Source organism: Ictidomys tridecemlineatus, chromosome 10 (genome assembly GCF_052094955.1).
Source record: "Ictidomys tridecemlineatus isolate mIctTri1 chromosome 10, mIctTri1.hap1, whole genome shotgun sequence".
Taxonomy (NCBI): Eukaryota; Metazoa; Chordata; class Mammalia; order Rodentia; family Sciuridae; genus Ictidomys; species Ictidomys tridecemlineatus.
The window spans coordinates 130,840,734-130,865,187 of NC_135486.1; the positions used below are offsets into that span (position 1 = coordinate 130,840,734).

The following is a 24,454-nucleotide window of genomic DNA, read 5'->3' on the forward strand; positions in this document are numbered from 1 at the left end:
TGCTGGAGACACAGAAGGTGTCATATGATAGGGATAATTCAGCATATGGAAAGTTCCAGGAGGGGAAGCCAGATACGACATTAACGAGGGATGCATGACAGAGTCCCCTTTTGGAATTGTTGTGGTTCTTCAGGTTGCCAAGACACAAATCTGTTAAGTGGCCAAAGCAAAATACATAATAGTAATAGCAGATAAATTAGTAAAATTTCCCCATCATCTAACAGTTCAGAAATCATCTTCAGGTTCTACTTGATCCATCCACTTCTATGTTTCTATACTTTGATGGCCATCTTTGGTTAAGAATTTCATTCCATTTCTGGACTTGGATTCTGTGACTCTGGACAAATCTCTCTTCTCTGGCTCGAGGCTTTCTTATCTGTAAAATAAGGGAAATGGAGAGGATGATCTCATCTGAGTGCCCAGACCACCACCTTCCACCTCCAGAGTAGAGTTGAGGTACACTTTTGCTTTGGGTTTAGCTATGGTGGGATCTAAGGAACCTGGCACCCACAAACTCAGCACTGCTCTCACCAGTGAGAAGGCGCTTGGTGTGTTACTTTTTTCTATTTAAGATTTAGCTGTTCAAAAAGGAATGTGTTTCCATCCCACATAGCAGCAGACAGTTTTCAGCTATGATCTTTGGGAAAAAAACAATAATAAAACCCAATGTCCAGCACTGGCCAAGAATACATTTGTAGTCAATGAAATTAGGCATATTAATTGGCCACAGTGAGGGTCTCCGAGTAGCAGAGAGACCTGTGGGGGTGCCTGGTGAGAGGGCGCTAAGCAGGCTTGAGGGCAGTAGGGAAGCAGGGACCCTGCTGGGTTGGTACTCCCTGGAAGTGAACGCAATCTGATGAGTATCTTAACAATTCTGATGTAAGAGTCAGGAGGAATGAAGACGAGGTAGAGCTGTCACTTGGTGAAGAAGCTGAGCCATTTCAGCTGTGAGGGAGGAGGTTTGGCCACGTCCCTGGTTGGCAGAGCAGTCTTGTCTCTACCATACCACCCAGTCGTGGAACAATCATACCAGGTGCTGATTGTTGAAGAAATTGTGTTCAGCAGAGAACCAGCTGTCTAGCTGAGAATTAGCTGGGGCTGAGATGGGGAAACTGAGGCTGAGGCAACATAGTATTGAGAGCACCTTTGGCATGGGTCTGTGTTCGTATAACACTGAGCAAACATAAATCAACATTAAGTACTATTTTTATCCCTTCATCAAAAGGTTAAGTGACTTCCTCAGGTTCACATAGCTAACAACGGTCCCACGTCAATAATATATAAAATATTATTCTATTCCCTTTAAAAAAGCAAAACCTACATATGTCAGTGTATATATGTACAGACAGATAATATCTTTTGTGTTTATGTTGTGTATACACATGAAAACTATAAATTTACACATCTATATGTGAAAAACTAAGGAAGAATTTTGAGGAAATGACAGCAACGGCAACTCAGGTTTTGAATCTTCCCAAATCCCCACACAAATACAGATAACTAGATAACAGAACCTTTAACTGATAAAAGGAAAATTCTTTTTTTTAAGAGAGAGAGAGAAAAAGAGGAGAGAATTTTTTTAATATTTATTTTTCAGTTTTCGGTGGACACATCTTTTATTTTATTTTATGTGGTGCTGAGGATCGAACCCAGCACCCCGTGCATGCCAGGCGAGCGCGTTACCACTTGAGCCACATCCCCAGCCCAAAAGGAAAATTCTTACCAACATACAAAAACACAGAAACTATTATATCCATAAGCACTTTCTTAGAAATCTCCTTGCTGATGATGTTCAAACAATCAAAATATTACACAGAGATCAATGAAACCACTAGGAATTAAGCATAAAACATAGGATTACTTGTTCAACTAAGACTAAATGGGAGAGATTATAATATGTGTATGGAAGAGATTACAGGATTCAGTGATATAGATACAGAACAATCTAAAATGGAGGGGTCATCGGGAGAAAGCATACAAAAATTTATCATAAATGGCATTGGTGCCTGGTGCAGTGGCACATGCCTGGAATCCCAATGGCTCTGGATGCTGGGGCAGGAGGATCTCAAGTTCGAAGCCAGCCTCAGCCACTTAGTGAGGTGCTAAGCAACTCAGTGAGACCCTGCCGCTAAATAAAATACAAAAAACAGGCTGAGAATGTAGCTCAGTGGTTAAGTGCCCCAAGTACAATCCCTAATACAAAAAAAGAAAAAAACTGGCAGTGGTACTATATTTCTTATTCTAAGGGCATTATGTATGCCAAGTGAGATTATACAAATGAGTAATTATGCAGTTTTCTATTTCTCTTATCCCTTGTGTCCTGGAGTCTCAGCATAGAAGGGGAAGAAGATCAAGATGTAATAGACAAGTAGTTAAGTCAATGCCCTGTGGTCTTAGACTTGAGCTAGAAATGCAGTAATAATTCATCAGGTCCCATGATAGCCACTGAAAAGGTCTAGGAATAATGATCAACTCACTAACAACAAGCAGGCTTACCACCCAGATTGCCATCTTGAAATCCAATTTCCTGCTAAAAGAAACCAGGATTTTTTTTTTTTTTGTAGAAATGACTGACTGTTTGTTTGGGTCAGGAAACATATGATATAAGCCTGTCGCTTCTTGATATACCAGATAGTGAGAAAGCTGTCTGAGACTACTAGAGGTATGTCAGAAGGACTCAGTAGCCAACAGAAAGAGGCCCTCACTGACCAAAGATAAGAACATTTCAATTTCAATAGTGATGATGATTTCAATGTATTGATGTTTGCCAAAATATGTTTTAATCCATGAAAGCATAATCAATCATCATAATCAGAGGTGGTCAACTTCAGAAGTTGATAGGGAACAACTCATTGTGTTTACAACTAATAAACAGAATCAAGCATTTACATTCCTCCCCACCACTCCCCCCCACACACACCAGTACTGGGGATTGAGCTGACAGTGCTCTACCACTGAGCTACATCCTCAGTCTTTTTTTGTTGTTGTTAATCATTTATCATTTATTTTTATAATAATTTTTATTTGTTCTAAGTAGTTATACATGATAGTAGAATGTGTATTTTGACATATTATACATAGATGGAGTATAACTGCTCATTCTTCTGGTTATATCTGATGTAGAATTAGGTTGATTGTGTATGCACCCAGGATAGTATTGTCTGATTCATTCTACCATCTTTCCTATTCCCATTCTCCTTCCCATCTCTTCATTTCCCTTTGTCTAATCCAAAGTACTTCTATTCTTCCCTAACCCAATACCTTATTGAGAATTAGCATCTGCCTATCACAGAAAATATTTGGACTTTGATGTTTTGAGAATGGCTTATTTCACTTAGTATGATATTCTCCAGTTCTATTAATTTACTGACAAATGACAGGGTCTTGCTGAATTGCTAAGGCTGACCTGGAATTTACAGTCCTCCTGGGTCACTGGGAGTACAGGTGTACACCACATTATCCTTTTTCATATGATATGTACCACTATATAACCATATAGTAAATGAGGAAATTGTCTCTATAGAAAAGGGGACGTGGTTCAGTAGTAGAATGTTTCCCTAATATGCATAAGGCCCTAGATTTGATCCCCAGCACTGCAAAAATAAACATTTTTAAAAATGAAAACAGAAATAACTCAAAACATCAGTTTGCAGTCCTCTGTGAATTGATGGATCTAGCCATTGAGCACAAGTAGCTACCAGCATTACCAAACGAGAAGCACCATCGTGTGCCTTCTGATGAAGGAACGCACCAGCACTTACAGTCTGGCCAAAGGAGATGAAGCCTGGCTCTGATTCTCTCTAGATCCAGCTATAAATTTATAGGAAACACAGAGAGAGAGGAACATGGTGAATCGCACCAGGAGTATATAATCAACAAAATTCTACAGATCAAACAACCTAGATCCACAACAGATAAGAGAAATGGGGAGTGGAGAAATCCTGTGGATTAAAAAACAATTTAAAGATATGTAAAGTACTTTTAATTGGCAGAAATTAAACTCTGGTGCCTAGGAATAAACATTTGAGTGCTGAAAACCATTAAGAAATATAACATAGGAATTACAGGGAAAGTCAGGATAATGATTTTTTTTTTTTTTTGGTGGTACTGGGAATCGAACCCAGGGGCACCTAACCACTGAGTCACATCTCCAGCCCTTTTTACTTTTTTAAATTTTTATTTAGGTACTGGGGATTGAATTCAGGAGTACTCAATCACTGAGCTGCATTCCCAGCCCTATTTTCTATTTTATTTAGAGACAGGGTCTCACTGAATTGCTTAGCACTTCACCATTGCTAAGACTGGCTTTGAACTCTCAATTCTCCTGTCTCAGCCTCCAGAGCTGCTGGGATTACAGGTGTGTGCCACCACGCCACCACTGCGCCCAGCCCTTTTTACTTTTTATTTTGAGCCATGGTCTCACTAAATTGTTTAGTGCCTCACTAAGTTGCTGAGGCTGATCTTGAACTTGGAAATCTCCTGTCTCAGCCTCCCAAGCCACTTGGATTACAGGTGTGCACCACCACACCCAGCTAGTGATAACTTTTTGGAGGAGGAAAGAGAGAGAGCTATGACCTAAATGGTGCCCATGGAAGGGGTTCTATGAAGGACTGGCAGAGTTCTGTTTCTTGTCCTGGGTGATGGAGGTAACGGGATTTAATGACTTCACTAAACTATACATTGGTTTTGTGTAGTTTTCTAAATCTGTGACTTACTTTATAATGAAACTTTTTAAAAAATAAAATTATAACAGGCAGATCTAGAGAGATAGAAAGTAGCAATTATTAGTTGCTGAAAATGGTAAGAAAATGAGGAATGACTACTAATGGGTACAAGGTTTCTTTTAAGGGTGATTAAAATGTTCTAAAATTGTAGTAATGGTTACACAAAACTGAATATACTAAAAATCATTGCATTATGTACTTTAAGTGGGTGAATTATATAATACGTTAATTAATTTTGATATATCAATAAAGCTTATATAGATAGGTAGATAGATATGGATGTCTTGAGTAGGTAGGTTAATAGATATCAATTTTTTGTGGGGAGGGGCGGGTATCAGGGATTGAACTTAGGGGCACTTGGCCACTAAGCCATGTCCCCAGCCCTATTTTGCACTTTATTTGGAGACAGGGTCTCACTGAGTTGCTTTGCTTAATACCTCACTGTTGCTGAGGCTAGTTTTGAATTTGTGATCCTCCTGCATCAGCCTCCCAGAAGATACCAAATTAATAGTGGTTAATTGGAGAAGGGAGTGAATTTGGTATATGGAAAATAAATGAATGAAGGAGGTACTTCCTACAGAACTATTTCTGAATAACTATTTCTTGTTTTAATTTTTAAAACATAATCCTGTGTACTAGATTAATGCTGCTAACAGGCCTTTTGTCATCATTAGACGGTCTGTGTCTGTACTGAGCAGTGCAATAACCACTTGCCTTGTGTGGCTCTCAAGCACTTGAGGGGAAGCTAGAGAGACTGAAGAAATCCATTTTTAATGTTACTTAATGTTAATTAATTTGAGTTTAAATAGCCACATAAGGCTAGAGGCTGACATGCTGGACAGCAGAGCAATCGAACATGAAGGCAGAGTGAAACCCAACTGTCCTGTGTCCCAAGGTCACTAGGTCCAGGGAGCATGAGTGTGTGCAAACTAGAATGTGTGTGTTCTCCAGGTCGATTCACTCGCCATTTGAACATCATTTCCATCAGTGCTTTTGAGGATGACATTTTAACCAAGATTTTTGGTTCTATTTCGGATTGGCACTTTGGGAAAGGATTCGATGTGGCATTTTTAAGGTGAGAGTTTCCTGGATATTGACCTGGGTTGGGGGGCGGTGGTTCTCCATTCTGGCCCCTTCTTGAATGATCGGCCTTCTTCCTCCTTCCAAGGCATGGAAAGATGATGGTACAAGCGACCAGGACAATTTACAGAGCTGCAGTAGAGAACTTCTTGCCAACTCCCTCCAAGTCCCATTATGTGTTTAACCTGCGGGACTTCTCAAGGGTGATCCAGGGGGTACTGCTGTGCCCTCACACCCACCTGCAGGTGAGCCCCCATCATTTCATGACCACGAGCATTCAGCAATATGCTTAGATGTATAATGATAGGGGTAGCTGGATTTATTAAGCACTTAGTTCATGCTAAGCATCATGCTAAATATTTTATACACTTTATCTCAATCCTAGAATTTAGATACTGCTTGAGACCTATCACCTCAGATACCACCTTCCACTCATTCATATAATTAACTCTGGATTTGTAGGATTTTGAAAAATTTATCCGGCTCTGGATCCATGAGGTTTATAGGGTATTTTATGATCGCCTGATTGACAAGGAGGACAGAGAGGTCTTTTTTAACATGGTGAAAGAGACCACTTCCAGTTGTTTCAAGCAGACTGTGGAGAAGGTAAGTCAGATTCTGTGACAATTTGGCCTCAGAAATGGTCCCCAGTGTTTGACCATGTTAGTCTCAGATTCCAGTTCCCTTCCCAGTAGAGACTCACCACTCTGCTCTGAATCTCAGGAAATACTACTGCGGGCATCCATCAGCTGGTCATTTGATTTGGTGATACTTTACTTGGTCCAGTTTGGCTTCATTTCTATAGTAACATAAAGTTGTATCCATTCACAGTGGTTTCATATATGATGTTATTTGTTTATAATTAACTTAAAAAGCAGTTTTAGGGTCAATTTATTTGAGAGTTGAGGGAGGAAAAAAGATTTTTCATGGTTTGACTGAGGCCCTATTAAAGCCCAAATGGAAGATTATAATGATCTTCCATTTGTGAATATTTTCTTTTTCATTTTAATAAAAGAAAAAAAATTTTTAAAACTATATATGTGCATCCTGTAGTTCTACCCCCATTGCTAAGAAGCTGTGATTTCTCCATAAAAAATTTGCAGAAGCGTTTTATATTATAGTCAGAGGCCCAGTGCAAAGCAATGCCAGGCTGTAGTATCAGCAAGAAGAAACATCTAAAGCATTCCTTCTCCAGGCACAGAGCAGGGGCCAGGGGTAGTGCCTGCACCTCTGTTTGATGAGTGAGGAAGGACTTGAAAAATGATACCATCCTTCCTCTGCTCTCTCTAGGGACCTTCCAACTTGACCACCAGTGTTTAAGTGGTTAGTAAATAGACCAACCTTCCCCTTCACACTCTTTCTAATGTCCTTTCACCATAGTCTTTTACAACCATCTGATGCACATATTTCATTTTTAAAACATGCAGCTATTGAGAAACCATGCCTTAAGGATGTGCTCAGAAGAAACAAACATGCCCCTCCTCCCTCCCCTCCCCACCTCCCACTGCCAGCCTAGTAGGGCCACAAGCCGAGTGGCCAACTGAAAACTCCTCTTTCTCACAGGTGCTCATCCACTTGTCACCCACTGGAAAGATTGTTGATGATAACATCCGTAGCCTCTTCTTTGGGGATTTCTCCAAGCCAGAAAGTGATCAAAAAATCTATGATGAGATCACGGACCTAAAACATCTCACAGCGGTCATGGAGTACTACCTGGAAGAGTTCAACAACGTCAGCAAGGCCCCCATGTCCCTGGTCATGTTCAGATTTGCCATTGAGCACATCTCCAGGATCTGCAGAGTTCTGAAGCAGAACAAGGGCCACTTGCTCCTCGTGGGCATTGGGGGCAGCGGGCGGCAGAGTGCCACCAAACTGTCCACATTCATGAACTCCTATGAGCTCTACCAGATTGAGATCACAAAGAGTTACACAAGCAACGACTGGCGTGAGGACCTAAAGAAGATCATGCTGCAGGTGGGGGTGGCTGTCAAGAGCACCGTGTTCCTCTTTGCCGATAACCAGATCAAGGATGAGTCCTTTGTGGAGGACATCAACATGCTTCTGAACACGGGAGATGTGCCCAATATCTTTCCAGCTGATGAGAAGGCTGACATTGTGGAGAAGATGCAATCAGCCGCCAGGACAGAAGGAGAGAAGATAGAGGTCACTCCTCTTTCCATGTACAACTTCTTTATTGAGAGAGTGAAAAAGAATCTCCACATTGTGCTTGGTGAGAAGAAGCAAGCTCAGTTTACCCTTTCTCCCCTAGTATTTTAGGGTCTTCTCCAAACCCTAAACTCAATCCCTTTATCATGGTCCCATGGTTGAACCAACCAAACTACCCCAAGTTCAGCCTGGAGTTTCTCTAGCAACTTCTTCCACTCTTTAACAACTACCTAACAACTTACACCTGCTCCACTCTCCTAATTCTCTGAATTCTCCTTTGAGAAAGACCACACGTTAGCACGTTAGCCTTGCACAGATCAACACCTCATGTTCTCTCTGTGAAAGACACCCCCATCTATCTGGAAGCCTAGGAGTTGTGTTTAATACCTCTTTCTCCTTATCAAGTCCTGGTGATTTTTACCTCTTCGCTGCCTGTCATAGCCACCCTTTAATCTCCATCTCTGTCACCTTCACATCTGCTAAGTCATTGTCATCCTACCCAGACTTCACCTCTGAAACCTTTTAACTGTTCTACCTCCACTCTTGTCCATTCTAGAGCTTTCTTTTTAACTGAGCCAGGATGATTTTTTTTATGTATTGCAAATATGATCATTGTATCTGTGCATCAGTGTGTACATGTGTAAGTGTGTGCACAAACACATAGACACACATATACTCTCTCTAATTGCTTTCCATCAGGATAAGGGTCAAATTCTCTAACCTGTATTCTCATATGGCCCCCTATCAGACTATCCCTTGTATCCTCTGTACCCTCATCTCAAACCAAGCTCCTCTTCTCTCTGTTCTTGAGCCACACTGACCACCCCATAGTTCCACCTATGCATCATGCTTCCTCAACCACACTGAGAGAATCTGTAAATAATGAATGGAATTAGAAATGTAGAATGCAAAATTTGTAGTCATATGAAGACAGGGTCAGAAATTAGCTGATGGCAACTTCTATAAGTAACTATATATGAGATGTCTCTGATTCCCTTGTGTCAGAGTCAGCATAGCTAGAGCAAGTAGGTCAAAGGGCTCCACTCTGACTAAGAGGCCCCAAGGATCCATAAGGGATAATGGTGTGTTTGAGAGGGTGGTCAGAGGCTGTTGTGATACATGGCAATCTCATCACAAAGTTACATGAAAATATCTCATGATACCCACTACCTTGCCCTACCAGAACCCTGGGAAATACCTGTTCCCTTTCACCTCCCTGCCTTGGAGGAAGGCAATTAACACAGTCGACTTTTCATTAGCCATGAGTCCAATTGGGGATGCCTTCAGAAACCGCCTGAGGATGTTCCCTTCGCTGATCAATTGCTGCACAATTGATTGGTTCCAGTCCTGGCCCACAGACGCCCTGGAGTTGGTGGCCAACAAATTTCTAGAGGATGTGGAGCTTGAGGATGATATTCGGACAGAGTAAGTGTTAGCCACATTTTAGTACCCACAGTATTCTAAGCTAAAAATCCTTACGTGGGCTGTACTTATGTTATTGTTTTAAAGATTTCTTAATTTACATGTAGAAGAGGTCTGAACACTTTTAAATTGAATCACACTTATTTAGATATTTAATAAGGCACCTTTTCTGGAAAAGAAAAAAAAAATGCATTATTCAGAAGGAGCCTGGGCACGTATTATCGTCATAGCTGAGAGGACCTGGATCTGACAATACAGTGATTTCAATAGTCTTAGGACATGCAGTCACGTCTTGCTGCCAAGGGGATGAAAATTGATTCATGCCAGGGTGAAAATATGTTCTTTTATGTGAAAAGCACAGATGTGCTAAAAACAGCACCTCGTTTTGATTCAAAACCACCATGAGTACTCCATGAAAACAAGGATCAGTCAACCCACCGTGTCTACTTCTACATCCTGAGTGCCCAGCAGGTGCCTGGTACATAGTAGGCTCCATGGCTGGTTTTTCAGATAAATGAATGAAGAACAAAGGAGACAGGGGTCAGAGGATCAATGTTCTTAAGTTCCATTTGGAGATTTTTGAACTTTATTCTCTAGACCAAAACCCATCAATCTGGGTCCATAGGCTCATGGGTAGAATCTGGTTTGTTTGGGAATATGACTGGGGATGAATTGCATCTTTCCATTTCCACTCACACCCAGCTGGTATTTTGCATTTCCTTCAAGGATGAATATAAACAGTAAACCCCAGTTGGATTAGTAGAGCCTGTGACTTTGTTCCCAGTGGGAATCACAATTCTTTTCTTAACTGATTTAATCACTAAAGTTTCCTCCATATATCACTTCCTTCAAAATCATGTTTGTTTTTTAGACCTGCTGCCCAATCTTGTTATTTAATACAGTGGTTGGCAAACCATGGTCTAGGTGTCAAATTCAAAACAACACCTTGTTTTTGTCAATAAAGGTTTACTGAAACAAAGTCATGCCCATTCATTTACACATGGTTGGTCTATGGCTGTTTTCATACTACAGCTGCCAAGTTGAGTAGTTGTGACAGGAAAGAATGTGACTCAAAAACACTAGAATACTTATTATTTGACCCTTTCCAGGAAATCTATTTAACGTATTAATAAACATACATATTATGGTATCTGAACTTTGGTTTTAAACATATTTTGAAAAATCTATTTCAATATAATTAATTTCCTTGGTAATCTTATATATTTTATTTTATGCATTTAAAAAACACTATTCTGTGTAGTCAGAAAGCTTCTTCAGACTGTTGAAGGTTAGCAAGTCCTGCTTGAGCTCCAGTGACTTATCAAAGGGATCAGGATAGAAATGACCTTTAAGATCATCCTAGTAAGAATATTCACCTTCTCCATCCTTTGCTGCCTCTTCTATGAGGACCTGCTGCATTCTAAATGGGCCACAATCAGTGTATGTGCCTTCTCATGCCCTCATGTCTGTTACCAGAGTTGAGCCAAGTCTCCCTGTAGGAACTTGGGTCCTGCCTAACCACCTTGGTGTCCTTGGCAGGGTCGTCTCTATGTGCAAATATTTTCAGGAGAGTGTGAAGAACCTGTCAGTTGATTATTACAACACGCTCCGAAGACACAACTATGTCACCCCCACCTCCTACCTTGAGCTGATTCTAACCTTCAAGACGCTCCTGAATATCAAGAGGCAGGAAGTGGACATGATGCGGAACCGCTACCTGACAGGCTTGCAGAAACTCGATTTTGCAGCTTCCCAAGTAAGCACTGCCAAAACAGAACAGAGACCTAGAGGTCCAGGACTCAGTGGATGTGGTGAGGCCCTTGTTCAGGCATAGAAATTACAAGGGCACTAAATAAAGGCAGGATCTGAGCCTGCATTTACAGAGCCCACCTTACTTGCCTTCTGATCCCACAGGATCCTGCCTTTATGAAAGATTTTAATATTTTGTTCCTTGTGGATTTTTCTGTACCAATTTTGATTTCTTAAAAGATTCCAATAAGGTATTACTTATCTGGAGGGCTGAATATTTTTAAAAAATATTTTTTAGTTGTCAATGGATCTTTATTTTATTTATTTATATGTGGTGCTGAGAATTGAACCCAATGCTTCACACATGCTAGGCAAGCGCTCTACCCCTGACCCACAACCCCAGCCCCAGTACTGAGTATTTTTGTGCTCCTTTAAGCTTGTGCCTGGGGAAAGTATCTCACTTGTCCCGTTCTTGTGGGGAACTGGATAAAGTAAGTGGGTAAGAGCTGAGCTTTGTGGGGTCAGACCTGGGCTCAAATTCCAGCTCTACAACTTACCACCTATTTCACCTCTTTGGGCTTCAGTTTCTTCTTCTATAAAAAAGGCCATAATAACAATTTTTGTTGCATGGGGGCTAACATGAGAATTAAATAAGCTGACACAAGAACACGCCTTAGCAAAGTGCTTGGAGATGAGTTATGAACTGATTTGAGCTTGGAGCCACTTAACAAACCATCTAAAATTAGAGCCATGTTAAGAAGTGGATTTTTACCACTTCTTAAATTTAGACCTGTGAGATTCAGGAAGACAACACCAGTAAAGAACTGAGGCAATGGGTTGATTGACAGTGGGTTGGCCTGTGCTGTATACAACAAGTCCAAACACTCCAACAGAGGGATGGAAGACAACACCAGAGGTGGCCTCTGTTGCTCTGCTTCTGAGGTTACTGGGTCTAACTTGGGGTCCTTAGCTTTTAGATAGCCACCTTCTTTGGGAAGAGATAAATCTCATGTCTTTTCCTCTTTGTATAAGGTCATTTATCCTATAACGAGGTCCCCTCCTCCGTGATATCATCTAACCTAATTACCTCCAAAGCCTGCATCACCAAATAGCCTTGATTTAGGGATTAGGCTTTAACATGTGAACGGTAGGGAGGCAGAACACGTTCAGACCTCAGCACTATTGGAAATTATACCATAAAAGTGCCTTCTGCCAGGCGTGATGTCACACACCTGTAACCCCAGCAGCTTGGGAGGATGAAGCAGGAGAATCGCAAGTCAACAGCGAGGCGCTAAGCAACTCAGTGAGACCCTGTCTCTAAATAAAATATAAAAAGGGACCAGGGATGGGCTCAGTAGTCGAGTGCCCCTGAGTTCCATCCCTGGTACCCGCCCCCCCCCCAAAAAAAAGGTGCCTTCTAGGGCTAGAGCTATAGCTCAACTGGTAGAGTGTGCTTTCCTTGCATGCACAAGGCCCTGGGTTCAATCCCTAGCACCTCTTATATGTGTATTTTCCTATATAGCTTTTTAAAAAATGCAGCTTTTATTTTAAAATTTCCTAATTTGCTTTTGTTCTATCTTTCCCCAACACTGTAAAGAACAAGGGAAGAAACTATTCCTTTAAAATTGGTTTAGTTTGCCATTGTATAACTAGCACCGAGCATAGAGCTTGATAACCCCAACACACAAATGAATTCAACAACTAAGTGTTAAAAAATCAAGGAGAGCAACACCACCAACAAATGTGACCCGTGACCATGTCCAAATCATTAGTCCATACTTTCTGCATCTGTTGGAGATGCGGTCAACTCTTACCAACTTTGCCATTTTCTGCACTGACCCAGCTGACCCTGGATAACCTCCCACCCCTCTGTCCTTGCCAGGTGGCCGTCATGCAAGTAGAACTGACCGCCCTTCAACCTCAACTCATCCAAACCTCCGAGGAGACCGCTAAGATGATGGTGAAGATTGAAGAGGAGACTAGAAAAGCCGATGCCAAAAAGCTTCTGGTTCAGGCCGATGAGAAAGAGGCCAACGCTGCTGCCGCCGTTGCCCAGGGAATCAAGGTATGGAGAGCAGCAAGGAGAGCAGGGAGCCAGCCCTGCAGGATGTGCATGGTCACGCCCATCCTGCAGATGAGACCCCTGAGATTCAGGAAGAGTAGGCCACTCTCCTGCCTTCACACAGCTAGTAATGAATTATGGCTTTCTGACACCTGACTTTCTCCAAGAATCATTACCATTTTCCAAACATTCTCTGTCTCATTCAGAATCAAAGCCAAAAAAAAAACACAACATGATCTTAGCTCTTCTGTTATTACTTTTCTCTCGTTCCCTCTGCTTGGGCACACTGGCTAGTCCTCCTGACTATTCCTTATATAAACGTAAGGCACACTCCCACTCCAGGGCCTTTGCACTGGCTGTTCTACCCAGATGCTCCTCCTTTAGGCATCCAAATATCTCTTTCCTTCATCTCTGTCATGTCTTAGATGTGGGAACAGATATCTGTCAAATGACACTAGAAGACCCTACTGAAGGTAGTTTTTATACCAAAGTTCTGAGAAGATCTTAGCCTACATTCAGATATTAGAAGAAAATCTGATTGACACTGATGTGGTGGTATGTATTTCTCAAAGCATTTTGGAGCACACAATTCCATTTGAGTAACACAAACATCTTGAGACTTAGAAATGACAGGTATCAATATCTGAGAGTTGATCGCAATGAGGTCAGGGGTGAAATGGCCCTCCAGAGCTGCAGAGCTACTTGGTGGGATTAGAATCTAAGGTTCATGGCACTATCTTTAGGTCCCTACACTCTTTTCTTGGCACTTAGAGAAATTTTTCCACCATTCTTCAACATGAGCTTCTGTAAGAAGTAGCCTGTGTCCGCCTTCTTACTTAAATAGGTCATGGGCATTTTCTCCAAAAGGACAGGCCTTCAAATTGGCTTTTCTCTAATGGTTTCTGAGACCTAGCCTCTGGTGTATTTTTTTTTGGGGGGGGGGGTGATACCCTGGATTATGAAGGCTTACTCATGATTCTAGTGGCTTGGACAGAAAGCAAATGGAAATCATAAAAATGGTGACGGTTACCATAATAAAGAGAATAATAACATACCCACCCCCAAGATACAGTGACTATCAGGCACCAAGAACCATAATCTAGTGGGTAATGTGCCTTCTATAACCAAATAATTATAGCTAATGCTTATCAGCATTGTGGTGTTTTAGTGGGTATTTCTTCATTTAACAAGTATTTTTTGAACTCCTACTATGTGCTAGCACTTTTTTAGGTGGAAAGCTAGGAGTGAACACAATAGACCAAGTTCTTTCATCGTGGAGGTTATTTTCTCCCACCCTTAGTTCACGTGGCCCTACAATGCAAGTAGCATCATTCCCAGTTTCCCAATGAGAAAATCACGATACAAGACCGAGGTTACAGAGCTACCAAGTGACAGAATCAGCATTCAAACCCAGAGCTCTTTGACTCCAAAGCCCAGGCATTTGACCCTTATTCCATTGCAAGCTGGCATCCCAGGACCCACATGGACACTGTAATGCACATAATATTTTATATTTATAGAAACAGTTATCAACTTTTAAAAATCAGGGCATTTCAAACTGAGTACAGTGATACGTGCCTGTAATCCCAGGAACATGAGAGGCCAAGGCAGGAGGATTGCAAGTTCAAGGCCAGCCTCAGCAATTTAGCAAGACCCTCAGCAACTTAGAAAGACCCTGTGTCAAAATAAAAATTAAAATTTAAAAAAGGACAGGGAATGTAGCTCAGTGGTAAAGCACCCCTGGGTTAAATCCCCAGTACAAAAAAAAAAAAAAAATCAGGAGATTTCAAATAAAAATTTCAAATAATTAGCTTTTCCCTTTAAAACTCAGGCATTCTGGCAACATCAATCCTGCATTCCTGGGTTGCACCCATCAGCTGCATAGGGTACACACTGGTTTATTGCGTGTCACAGTCCACCAAAGCCCTGTTCAGCCCACTTTCCAGTCTCATGTCACCCACCTGCCCCCTGAAGCCACGTGAACTTGCACCTCTTGGGCATTCTGTGAGAATCAGAATGAGATCAGGCACGTCAGGGCTCCACCTTTGCTCCGCCCCCTTCCCCAGCCTCACTTTCTTCATCTATAAAATGGGGGTACCAAGAGGAAAACAGGTAAAGTTGGTAGCAGGTGCCAGAGTTTAAGGTTCAGGTTAGCTGTTCTCCAAAGCCGACATTCCTTGCCCTGTACAACGTGTGACAAAGGTCCACCTTTCATACACGTGGGGACCATGTGGAAGGGGAACCTCACACCCAGGATTCTGCTCCATAGATTCAGGTGAGGCAGCATATTGCTGAAGTGGGAGAAGGTGAGCGATGACCCAGGATCCCCACCCACCCACACCTGGGCAGTAAACTGCCCGCTCAGGTTTTGTGGGAGGGGTGAGGTTGAACGCTGTGCCACGCCATCCCCACTCCTGGGAGTGACATCCTGGAGGTGACTCAGGAGGTGGAAGAAACCACACAGGGAGAAGAAGGAATAAACCTGTGTTTACCCTGCAGTTTGCTTGAGGCTTGGTGTGGACCAGACTCCCTTTCTGAACCCCTCCGGTCAGTAGCCCTCCTTCCTGTGAGGATGCTAATATCCCTCCATTCACCTTGAACCCCTCCAAATGACATCACATGGCAGATGCACAATACGGTGCCTACTGTGCGCTAGAGACTCAACAGTACAGGTGGAGCTCACACGGGAAGACTGGGATAAGAGAAAGAGACTCCCAAACACTCAACTCACAAGTGCAGCAGTTGGCTTAAAAGGGTCAGCTCTTCAGGAGCTGATGAGTCATTTCTTCCCCTTTAATGAGGATAAGGTGGCAGGGTTGCTGCAGACTGACTTCCTTTCATCAGAGTGTGCTGTGCTCATTGGACTAACAGCCCTGGTTTTCCTGGCATTGCCAAGACACAGGCCATTTTTAATTGTGAGGGTTTTCATCATACAAATGTTGCAACAACACATATGAAACGATTTCAAGTTTCAACTTCAATTAGCCCTCTCATCCCTGTCCACACACAGGCACAGTTTTATATCACAGAGGTCATCGTATAATTGCCATTTCCACCACGCTGTGTTTTCTTCACTTAACATCTTATCACAAACATTTCCCCAAATGTTATATGGTGATCATACTGACCATTTCAAGGTGGTATATCACACAATCAAGTGGCCATTCCCCTGTTGGGCATTGGAGTTCATTCCCTCTTGCCCTTTGTTTTTTTGTGTTTGGATGGTGTCAAGTGGATTTCTCAACAGAGCTGTGTGTCAAAATCACCTTCAGAGTTTTAAAAATGCAGATGCCCGGACCCCACCCCGCCTGAATGAATCAGAACCTCTGGGCGTGGAGCCTGACCACAAGGATGTTTTAATGCTGCTCAGTGACTCCGAGGCACGGCCCATGCTGGGACTCACTATTACAGATAATGCTACAATGAGAGGCCCCTTTGAGTGATTTGGCAAACTTGCTTTCTCCAAAACTGAGCTGGAATCCAGGTCTTATCCCTTAGGAAAAGGAGTGGAGCTGCCCGGGCACAATGGGGGCATGAAGCATGCACAAGCCACATTTTGTCTGGCAACATTATAAAAAAGCAACATGGAGCTATTGATGATGTGAAGCCTCGGGCACCTGGGATCCTTGAAATGTCCAAGTATCCAGAACTACTCCTGAGCCAACACCCTTGGCTGCCCCTGCCACCAAACAGTAGGGACCAACCTGTGTTCTTTTCCTCTTGCTTTCTAATCTGGTGCATGTGCCAGAGATAAAGAGTGAGCAAGCTGGAGTTGCCCCAAACCTGGGCCATTGATGCCACTTGAAGCAGGACATCCCATAGTACATTTTGATAGGACACCTGATGTGGTTGACTGGGTGTGGAGTTTCAATATGATGAAGCAAAATAAAACATTGTTTTATGTTTGTAGAGAAGCAGAAACCCTGAAACATTCTGCAACATACACACCGGTATACGTATCATGCATGTGCACACACACACATGTAAGAAGGTTTTGTGTATTTGCCTATCACAGTAGCCCTGAGGGATAGAAAGACTTCAACACATGCTTGTTTTAACTCGCCTAAGAATTGCCATTCTCTGTGAAGTTTCACTTCCCCCGTGGCTGTGTGATCACTCCTTGGACTTGGGGAACTAACAGAGTTCATGGAGTGGGGAGCCAAGATCCTGGCTCTGTGAGTAACAGCTATGTGACCTTGGCTAACTCATTGTGCATCCTTGGATTTTTTTTTTAATTTTCATTTTTGATAGAATGTGATAATTGGATTACTAACTAATCCATAAAGTCCCTTTCGGTTTTAAAATATTCTCATGTTAAGCTGTTTTTTTAAAAAAAATGAGACATAATCCATATGGCTTATTAATATTCACCCTTTTAAATTGTGCAAGTCAGTGGTTTTTAGTACACTCACAAAGTTGTGCAACTCTCACCACTATCTAATTCTAGAACATTTTCATCACCCCATAAGACCCATTAGCAGTCACTCTCTATTGTACCCTCCTCTTCCCAACCCTGGGCAACCACTTACCTAATTTCTGCCTCTGTGGATTTGCCATTCTGCACATTTCATATAAATGGAATTGTATTAACAGGTGGCCCTTTGTGTCTGGCTTCTTTCACTTAGCAAGATGTTTACAAGGCTTATCCTTGTTCTAGCAGGCATCACTACTTCATTTTTTTAATGGCTGGATAATGCTCCATTGTGTTAATTGTGTATTTAAATTAGCAAATGATGAATAAAACATACACCACTTCGTTTTCCCTGACTTCAGCCCTATCTTTGCCCAGCTCTAATCCTTCTCCCCATCACTAACCCACCTTGCCTGAAACTCTGCTCTGTGCCCAGCTTCGCCATTGATGCCACTAACCCTGGTTCCCACCAGCCCCATCTTGGACCCTCACCCCTTCCTGACTTCCACCCTCGGGTCTTGTTTCTTTCCTCAACTTGCTCCTGTCACTCACCTCTAAGGCTCATCTTTGACTCGCTCTCCTCTCAACCTACCCCCATTGATGGAGGGGAAACACCCACTTTGTACCTCTTGGGAACTTGTTAAAAATTAAATGCTTCATTTCTTTCCTTTTTTTTCAGAGACAGAATTATAGATTTTATTAACTAAGGAGATAAAAGGAAAGGATGTATACAATCCAACTAGTTTCAATTCCAACTAAAAGAATAGTAGCCATTAGCAAAATAACAGAATTAATAAGCATTCTGGACATGTTCAATCTAAAAATATTCTAGTAGAGGTTTTCTTTTTCTGACTCTTTTTTTTAAAGGAATTTTAGTAACAGGTACTAAAATACAGCCAGATAGAAAGAATTGGTTCTCATGTTCCATAGCATGGAGAGCTAACTACAATCTACAATAATTTATTATATATTTAAAAATAACTAGAAGAGTTTGAAATTTCCCTGTGTAAATTTCAATCTTTGAAGATATAGAAATGCTAATTGCCTTGATTTGAACAATGTTTAATTTTTTTTTTAAGAACACATTCAAAATGGATGCTCAAATGTGCAGGATATCCAAACTCCAGCCCCAAGATGCCAGGCTCATGTTCATGCTGCCCGCTGTGGTCAGAGCCACCCTTCAGTCCAGTGTTCTGTAGGGAGGCCCTGACCTAAAGGGCATCTGGGCAGGAAGTGCCTCTTCCTGCCTCCTTTGCTTTCTCCAGGAGCAGAGCCCTGCCTCACCCCTGCATGCTGCGCACTGGGCACCCATTCCTTTCATCCCTGTGCTCCACAGAACGAATGCGAGGGGGACCTGGCTGAGGCCATGCCAGCCCTTGAGGCCGCACTTGCTGCTCTGGACACCCTGAATCCTGCTGATATCTCCCTGGTGAAGTCGATGCAGAACCCACCTGGCCCTGTCAAGCTGGTCATGGAGAGCATCTGCGTCATGAAGGGGCTGAAGCCGGAAAGGAAACCAGACCCCAGCGGCTCCGGTAACCCCCAGCCCAGCCTACCCCATCCAGGCCGCTCTTCCCTGGCAGGAAGGATGCAAGCGTCCCTTCCCACCCCATCGGTCACAGGCCTCAGCTAGGACCACTGAGTTTTGGAAGAATTTAGAAAAGTTCCCAGATATGTGTGTGTGTGTGTGTGTGTGTGTGTGTGTGTGTGAGAGAGAGAGAGAGAGAGAGAGAGAGAGAGAGAGAGAGAGAGAGACAGACCATGAGCAGAGATAAAGAGAAAGACTACAAGATTAGAGAAATACATGTAGAGAGACCCAGATACCTACACACACACAACACTCAAAGATAAGAGAGTGAACAGAGAGACAAGGGGGGGAGAAATTAGGAGGGAGAAAGAGACAGGAAGACAGAAAGAGAGAGGTGAAAATGGAAAGACACACCTACACCGTGAGACACAGAGGAGAGAGAGAGAGAGAGAGAGAGGAATGTGAAGGAAGAAACAGATGGAAACAGATTAAGAGGCAGAAATGTAGCTGTCATGTGTAAATTTTTAAAAAAGAGGCAGAAATGCTGAGTGAAAGAAACAGAGACAGAGACATGTGGAGACAAGGAGATGGAGAAAGAGAATGAGTGGGAAGAAAAGAGGGAAAGAAAGAAGAGAGAGAAAGAAGACAAACACATATACCAAGAGTCAGAGAGAGAGAGAGAGAGAGAGAGAAATTGGTGGTTTGGGATGAGGGAGGAGTAAGACAGAGATGGCGAGGAAAGGAAGGAGCAGGAGGGGCAGGAGGAGAACTCTCTATATGAGGTCACTGAGCAGCAATATATAATAATAATAATAATAATTATTATTATTATTATTATTATTATTATTATAAATAAGTGAATATCTATTCTCCTTAAAATGTGAATTTGCTATAGGACCTTGTATTAAGACCAGTGCCTTAGAGAGCCAGATGGTGCGGTGGTGCCCACCTATAATCCCAGTGACTTGTGGGAAGTGAGGATGGAGGACAGCAAGTTCAAGGCCAGCCTGGACAACTTGAGAAGACCCCATCTCAAAATAGAAAATAGGGCTTGATGTTGCTTGTTGGTAAAGTGCCCCAGGGTTCAATCCCCAGTAGAAAAACAAAACAAAACAAACAAACATAAACAGTGCCTTAGAACTGAACAAGGACTCCTGTGCTGGAAACAGTCCTGCTATCCCTTCTTTGCTTCTGAAATGTCAGAAATCGCTGATCCCTCATTTAGGATCCTCAGTCTCCTGCTTCCCTATGCTTCCCATCTCCTCCTATCTGGCCCGTTTCAGACCAGCAACCATGTGAAGGTGGTTGAAAAATGGCCAAGTGGGGAGCAGGCTTTCTTAAATAATTCTTTAGGGAAGCCACAGAGACACAAAAAGTCAGCCTGAGCAAGGGTGAGCTCATCAGTATGCCTGCATCCTGGCTGTACTAGAATCACCTGAGGAGTTTGAAGAATGCTGAAGCTCCACGTCTCGAGGGATTTATTTTATTTGTCTGCCATGCAACCGGAGCATTCATTCTTTCTATAAACTCCCTGGGTAGTTGGAAGGTGCGGTCAGGTTGAGACCTACTGAGATTCAGAGTGTGGACAGGTCATGGATGTCAGGTCTCACTCTGGATCACTGATGATCATCACAGAATCCATCAATAAAATCTAAGCAAATCATGAGTAATATACCTCAAACCTGTAGAATTTAGTGAGTATGTTGGCATGGAGACAAAGAACAGTTGAGTTAGCTGGAATTCAAATGAAGCAGATCATTTTGCAGAGTACAACCAAAAACCTTCATGGGAAATATCTGGGCTGGTTGCTGTGCTTGCCCTTAGGAATGAACAAATCACAGTCACTATAATGTCTCAAAGTACAGCTTTTTTGGATGAACCCTAGATTGGTATCATGAGATGAAAAGATTCTTGCATTTTTTCTGACATGTCAAGAAAAAGAGCCCTGCTTCAGGTTGGGATCTGAAACTCACTTGATTCATTGATAGCATAACAGGTGCTAAGGAGGATAAGGACATGGCTTCATTTCAGGACTGGCCATGGGTGGCCTCCTTCCCAGTTGTAAGCCTACAGGGTGCTTTACCAAGACCATTGCCTCACACCATTCCTCACAGGGACTGACTGGGTTCCATCCACCTGCCTCCCAGACTTGGGAAAGAATATTCCAAATACACAACTAAAGGTTCTGGCTCCTGTCACTCTTTCCACCTGTCAATGTGGATAGTGAGACAACACTTGACTCATATTTATTGATAGCTGACTATTAGGCCAAATTCTAGAAAACAAAAGAAGGAGCTTACACTTTGAGGGAGAGGCAGACAGTAGAGAGTAAACAAAAAATGGCTGAATGTAATAAATGCTGTCATGAGAACAGAGCTGTTAGCAGGATGAGGAAAGAAGACACTGGAGCAGGAGTGGGGATAGACACCTGTAATCCCAGTGGCTTGGAGGCTGAGGCAGGAGGATCACAAGTTCAAAGCCAGCCTCAGAAACTTAGCAAGTCCCTAATCCACTTAGCAAGACCCTGACTCAAAAATAAAAAGGGCTGGGGATGTAGCAATGGTAAAGCATCCCTGGGTTAAATTCCTAGTTCCAAATTTAAAAAAAAAGAAAATGGCGGGGAGCCACTGGGGGAGATAGAAGGTGAGATCCTCCCCCTTGGAAGAGAAATCAAGGGAAACCTCTGGATGGAGGTAACTTTTAAATTGAAAACTTTGGTCTGGTCAGCCACTGATAGCCTAGGCAAAGGACTCATAGTAGTGAAGCACTGGGGATCATAGAGGAATTGAAGGGAGGTGCTTTGTAGCCCAAGTCCAAGAAACAAAGCAGAGATGATGTGGAGAAGGTCAGCTGGAGGGAGTGTGTAGCTCAGTGCTAGAGTGTGTCTAGCATGTGTGAGTGTGTCTAGCATGTGTGATCCCAGCACCACAAAGGTAAACAAATGAAACTATGCTGGGCATGGTGTTGCACACCTGTAATCCCAAGGCCTTGGTGCAGAACTTCACATCTCTAGAAAACAAAGAAGGAGCTTACACTTTGAGGGAGTGGCAGACAGTAGAGAGTAGAGAGTAGAAGGCAAAATGCCTTCAACAGTCTATCTCTGTTTCCTGTACCAAACAGGTAAGATGATAGAAGATTTCTGGGGAGTGTCAAAAAAGGTTCTTGGAGATCTGAAGTTCTTGGAGAGTCTCAAGACATATGACAAAGACAATATCCCCCCATTCATCATGAAACGGATCCGGGAAAGATTTATTGATCACCCAGAATTCCAGCCAGCTGTCATTAAAAACGTGTCATCTGCCTGTGAGGGTCTGTGCAAGTGGGTGAGGGCCATGGAGGTGTATGATCGCGTGGCCAAGGTGGTGGCTCCCAAACGGGAGCGACTGAAGGAGGCGGAGGGGAAGTTGGACATACAGATGCAGAAGCTAAACCAGAAACGTGCAGAGCTGAAGCTGGTGGAAGACCGTCTCCAGGCCTTGAACGACGAATTCGAAGAGATGAACACCAAAAAAAATGCACTGGAGGAAAACATTGAAATCTGCTCCCAAAAGCTTATCAGGGCAGAGAAGTTAATCAGTGGTCTTGGTGGAGAGAAGGACAGATGGACAGAAGCTGCCCGGCGGTTGGGGATCCGCTATAATAATCTGACAGGGGATGTGTTAGTGTCCTCTGGGACCGTGGCTTATCTGGGCGCCTTCACAGTGGATTATCGGGCCCAATGCCAAAAGGAGTGGTTGGCCGACTGTAAGGAGAGGGTCATCCCACGCTCCAGTGACTTCAGTCTCAGCAACACATTAGGGGATCCTGTCAAAATCCGTGCCTGGCAAATTGCTGGGCTTCCCATTGACTCCTTCTCCATTGACAATGGCATCATCGTGTCTAATTCTAGACGTTGGGCCTTGATGATCGACCCACAGGGTCAGGCCAATAAGTGGATCAAGAACATGGAGAAAGTGAATAAACTGTCTGTCATCAAGTTCTCAGATGCCACCTACGTAAGGACTTTGGAGAATGCTCTGCAGTTTGGCACCCCTGTCCTACTGGAAAACGTGGGAGAAGAGCTGGATGCCTTTATCGAACCCATCTTGCTCAAGGCGACCTTTAAGCAGCAGGGGGTAGAATACATGAGGCTGGGTGAAAACATCATCGAATACTCGAGGGATTTTAAGTTATACATCACCACCCGTCTGAGGAACCCACATTACCTCCCTGAAGTTGCCGTGAAAGTCTGTCTCCTCAACTTCATGATCACCCCCTTGGGTCTCCAGGACCAACTCCTCGGCATCGTGGCTGCCAAGGAGAAGCCAGAACTGGAAGAAAAAAAGAACATGTTAATTGTGGAAAGTGCCCAGAACAAGAGGCAGTTAAAAGAAATTGAAGATAAGATCTTAGAGGTCCTCTCCCTGTCTGAGGGCAATATCCTTGAGGACGAAACCGCCATCAAAGTTCTGTCCTCCTCCAAACTGCTCTCTGAAGAGATCTCTGAGAAGCAGGAAATAGCTTCCTCCACAGAAATGGAGATCGATGCAACTCGAATGGGCTACAAGCCCGTGGCTGTGCACTCTGCTACCATATTCTTCTGTATCTCTGACCTGGCCCACATCGAGCCCATGTACCAGTACTCGCTGACGTGGTTCATCAACCTCTACATGCATTCCCTGGCCCACAGTGCGAAGAGCGACGACCTGCAACAGCGTATCAATTACATCATTGAACATTTCACCCTGAGCATCTATAACAACGTGTGCCGCTCTCTGTTTGAGAAGGACAAGCTGCTCTTCTCCCTCCTGCTGACTGTAGGTATCTTGAAAGAGAAGAAAGAAATTAATGAGGAAATGTGGTACTTCCTTCTCACCGGTGGTGTTGCCCTAGACAACCCCTACCCCAACCCAGCTTCCGAATGGTTGTCTGAGAAGGCGTGGGCAGAAGTGGTTCGGGCATCCTTGCTACCCAAACTGAGAGGCCTGATGGTCCATTTGGCACAAAATACGAAGGAGTGGAAGATGATCTATGACTCAGCCTGGCCCCATGAAGAGAGATTCCCCGGACCTTGGAAGTCCCTCCAAGGACTAGACAGGATGGTCATCCTCAGATGTTTGCGGCCTGACAAGATAGTCCCGGCCATTCGGGAGTTCATTTCCGATCACATGGGAAAGGTGTACATTGAAGCCCCTACATTTGATCTCCAGGGATCCTACAAGGATTCCAATTGTTGTGCACCGTTGATTTTCGTGTTGTCTCCAGGTGCAGACCCCATGGCAGGTAAGAACACAATCTTATATGAGGAATCTCAAAAGCCCAGAATGTGTGGA

General features: G+C 43.2%; 1 protein-coding gene and 1 long non-coding RNA gene across 2 annotated transcripts in view; one reads left to right on the forward strand and one right to left on the reverse strand.

The window, feature by feature from the left end:
- LOC144367532 (uncharacterized) lies at positions 1–23,448 on the reverse strand. The gene is made up of 2 exons (XR_013427019.1): positions 23,348–23,448; positions 1–376 (listed from the first exon to the last, which is right to left on the reverse strand). It is a non-coding gene; the product is annotated as an uncharacterized LOC144367532 (long non-coding RNA).
- The window catches only part of Dnah3 (dynein axonemal heavy chain 3), a 158,467-nt gene that overhangs the window by 114,365 nt on the left and 19,648 nt on the right, over positions 1–24,454 (forward strand). Inside the window, exons 45-53 of the mRNA XM_078024272.1 lie at positions 5,676–5,799; positions 5,893–6,049; positions 6,267–6,410; positions 7,368–8,034; positions 9,230–9,395; positions 10,932–11,148; positions 13,024–13,206; positions 18,951–19,149; positions 22,263–24,404. Of these exons, the coding sequence (XP_077880398.1) occupies positions 5,676–5,799; positions 5,893–6,049; positions 6,267–6,410; positions 7,368–8,034; positions 9,230–9,395; positions 10,932–11,148; positions 13,024–13,206; positions 18,951–19,149; positions 22,263–24,404 (3,999 nt within the window). The remainder of the gene's footprint in view (positions 1–5,675; positions 5,800–5,892; positions 6,050–6,266; positions 6,411–7,367; positions 8,035–9,229; positions 9,396–10,931; positions 11,149–13,023; positions 13,207–18,950; positions 19,150–22,262; positions 24,405–24,454) is intronic.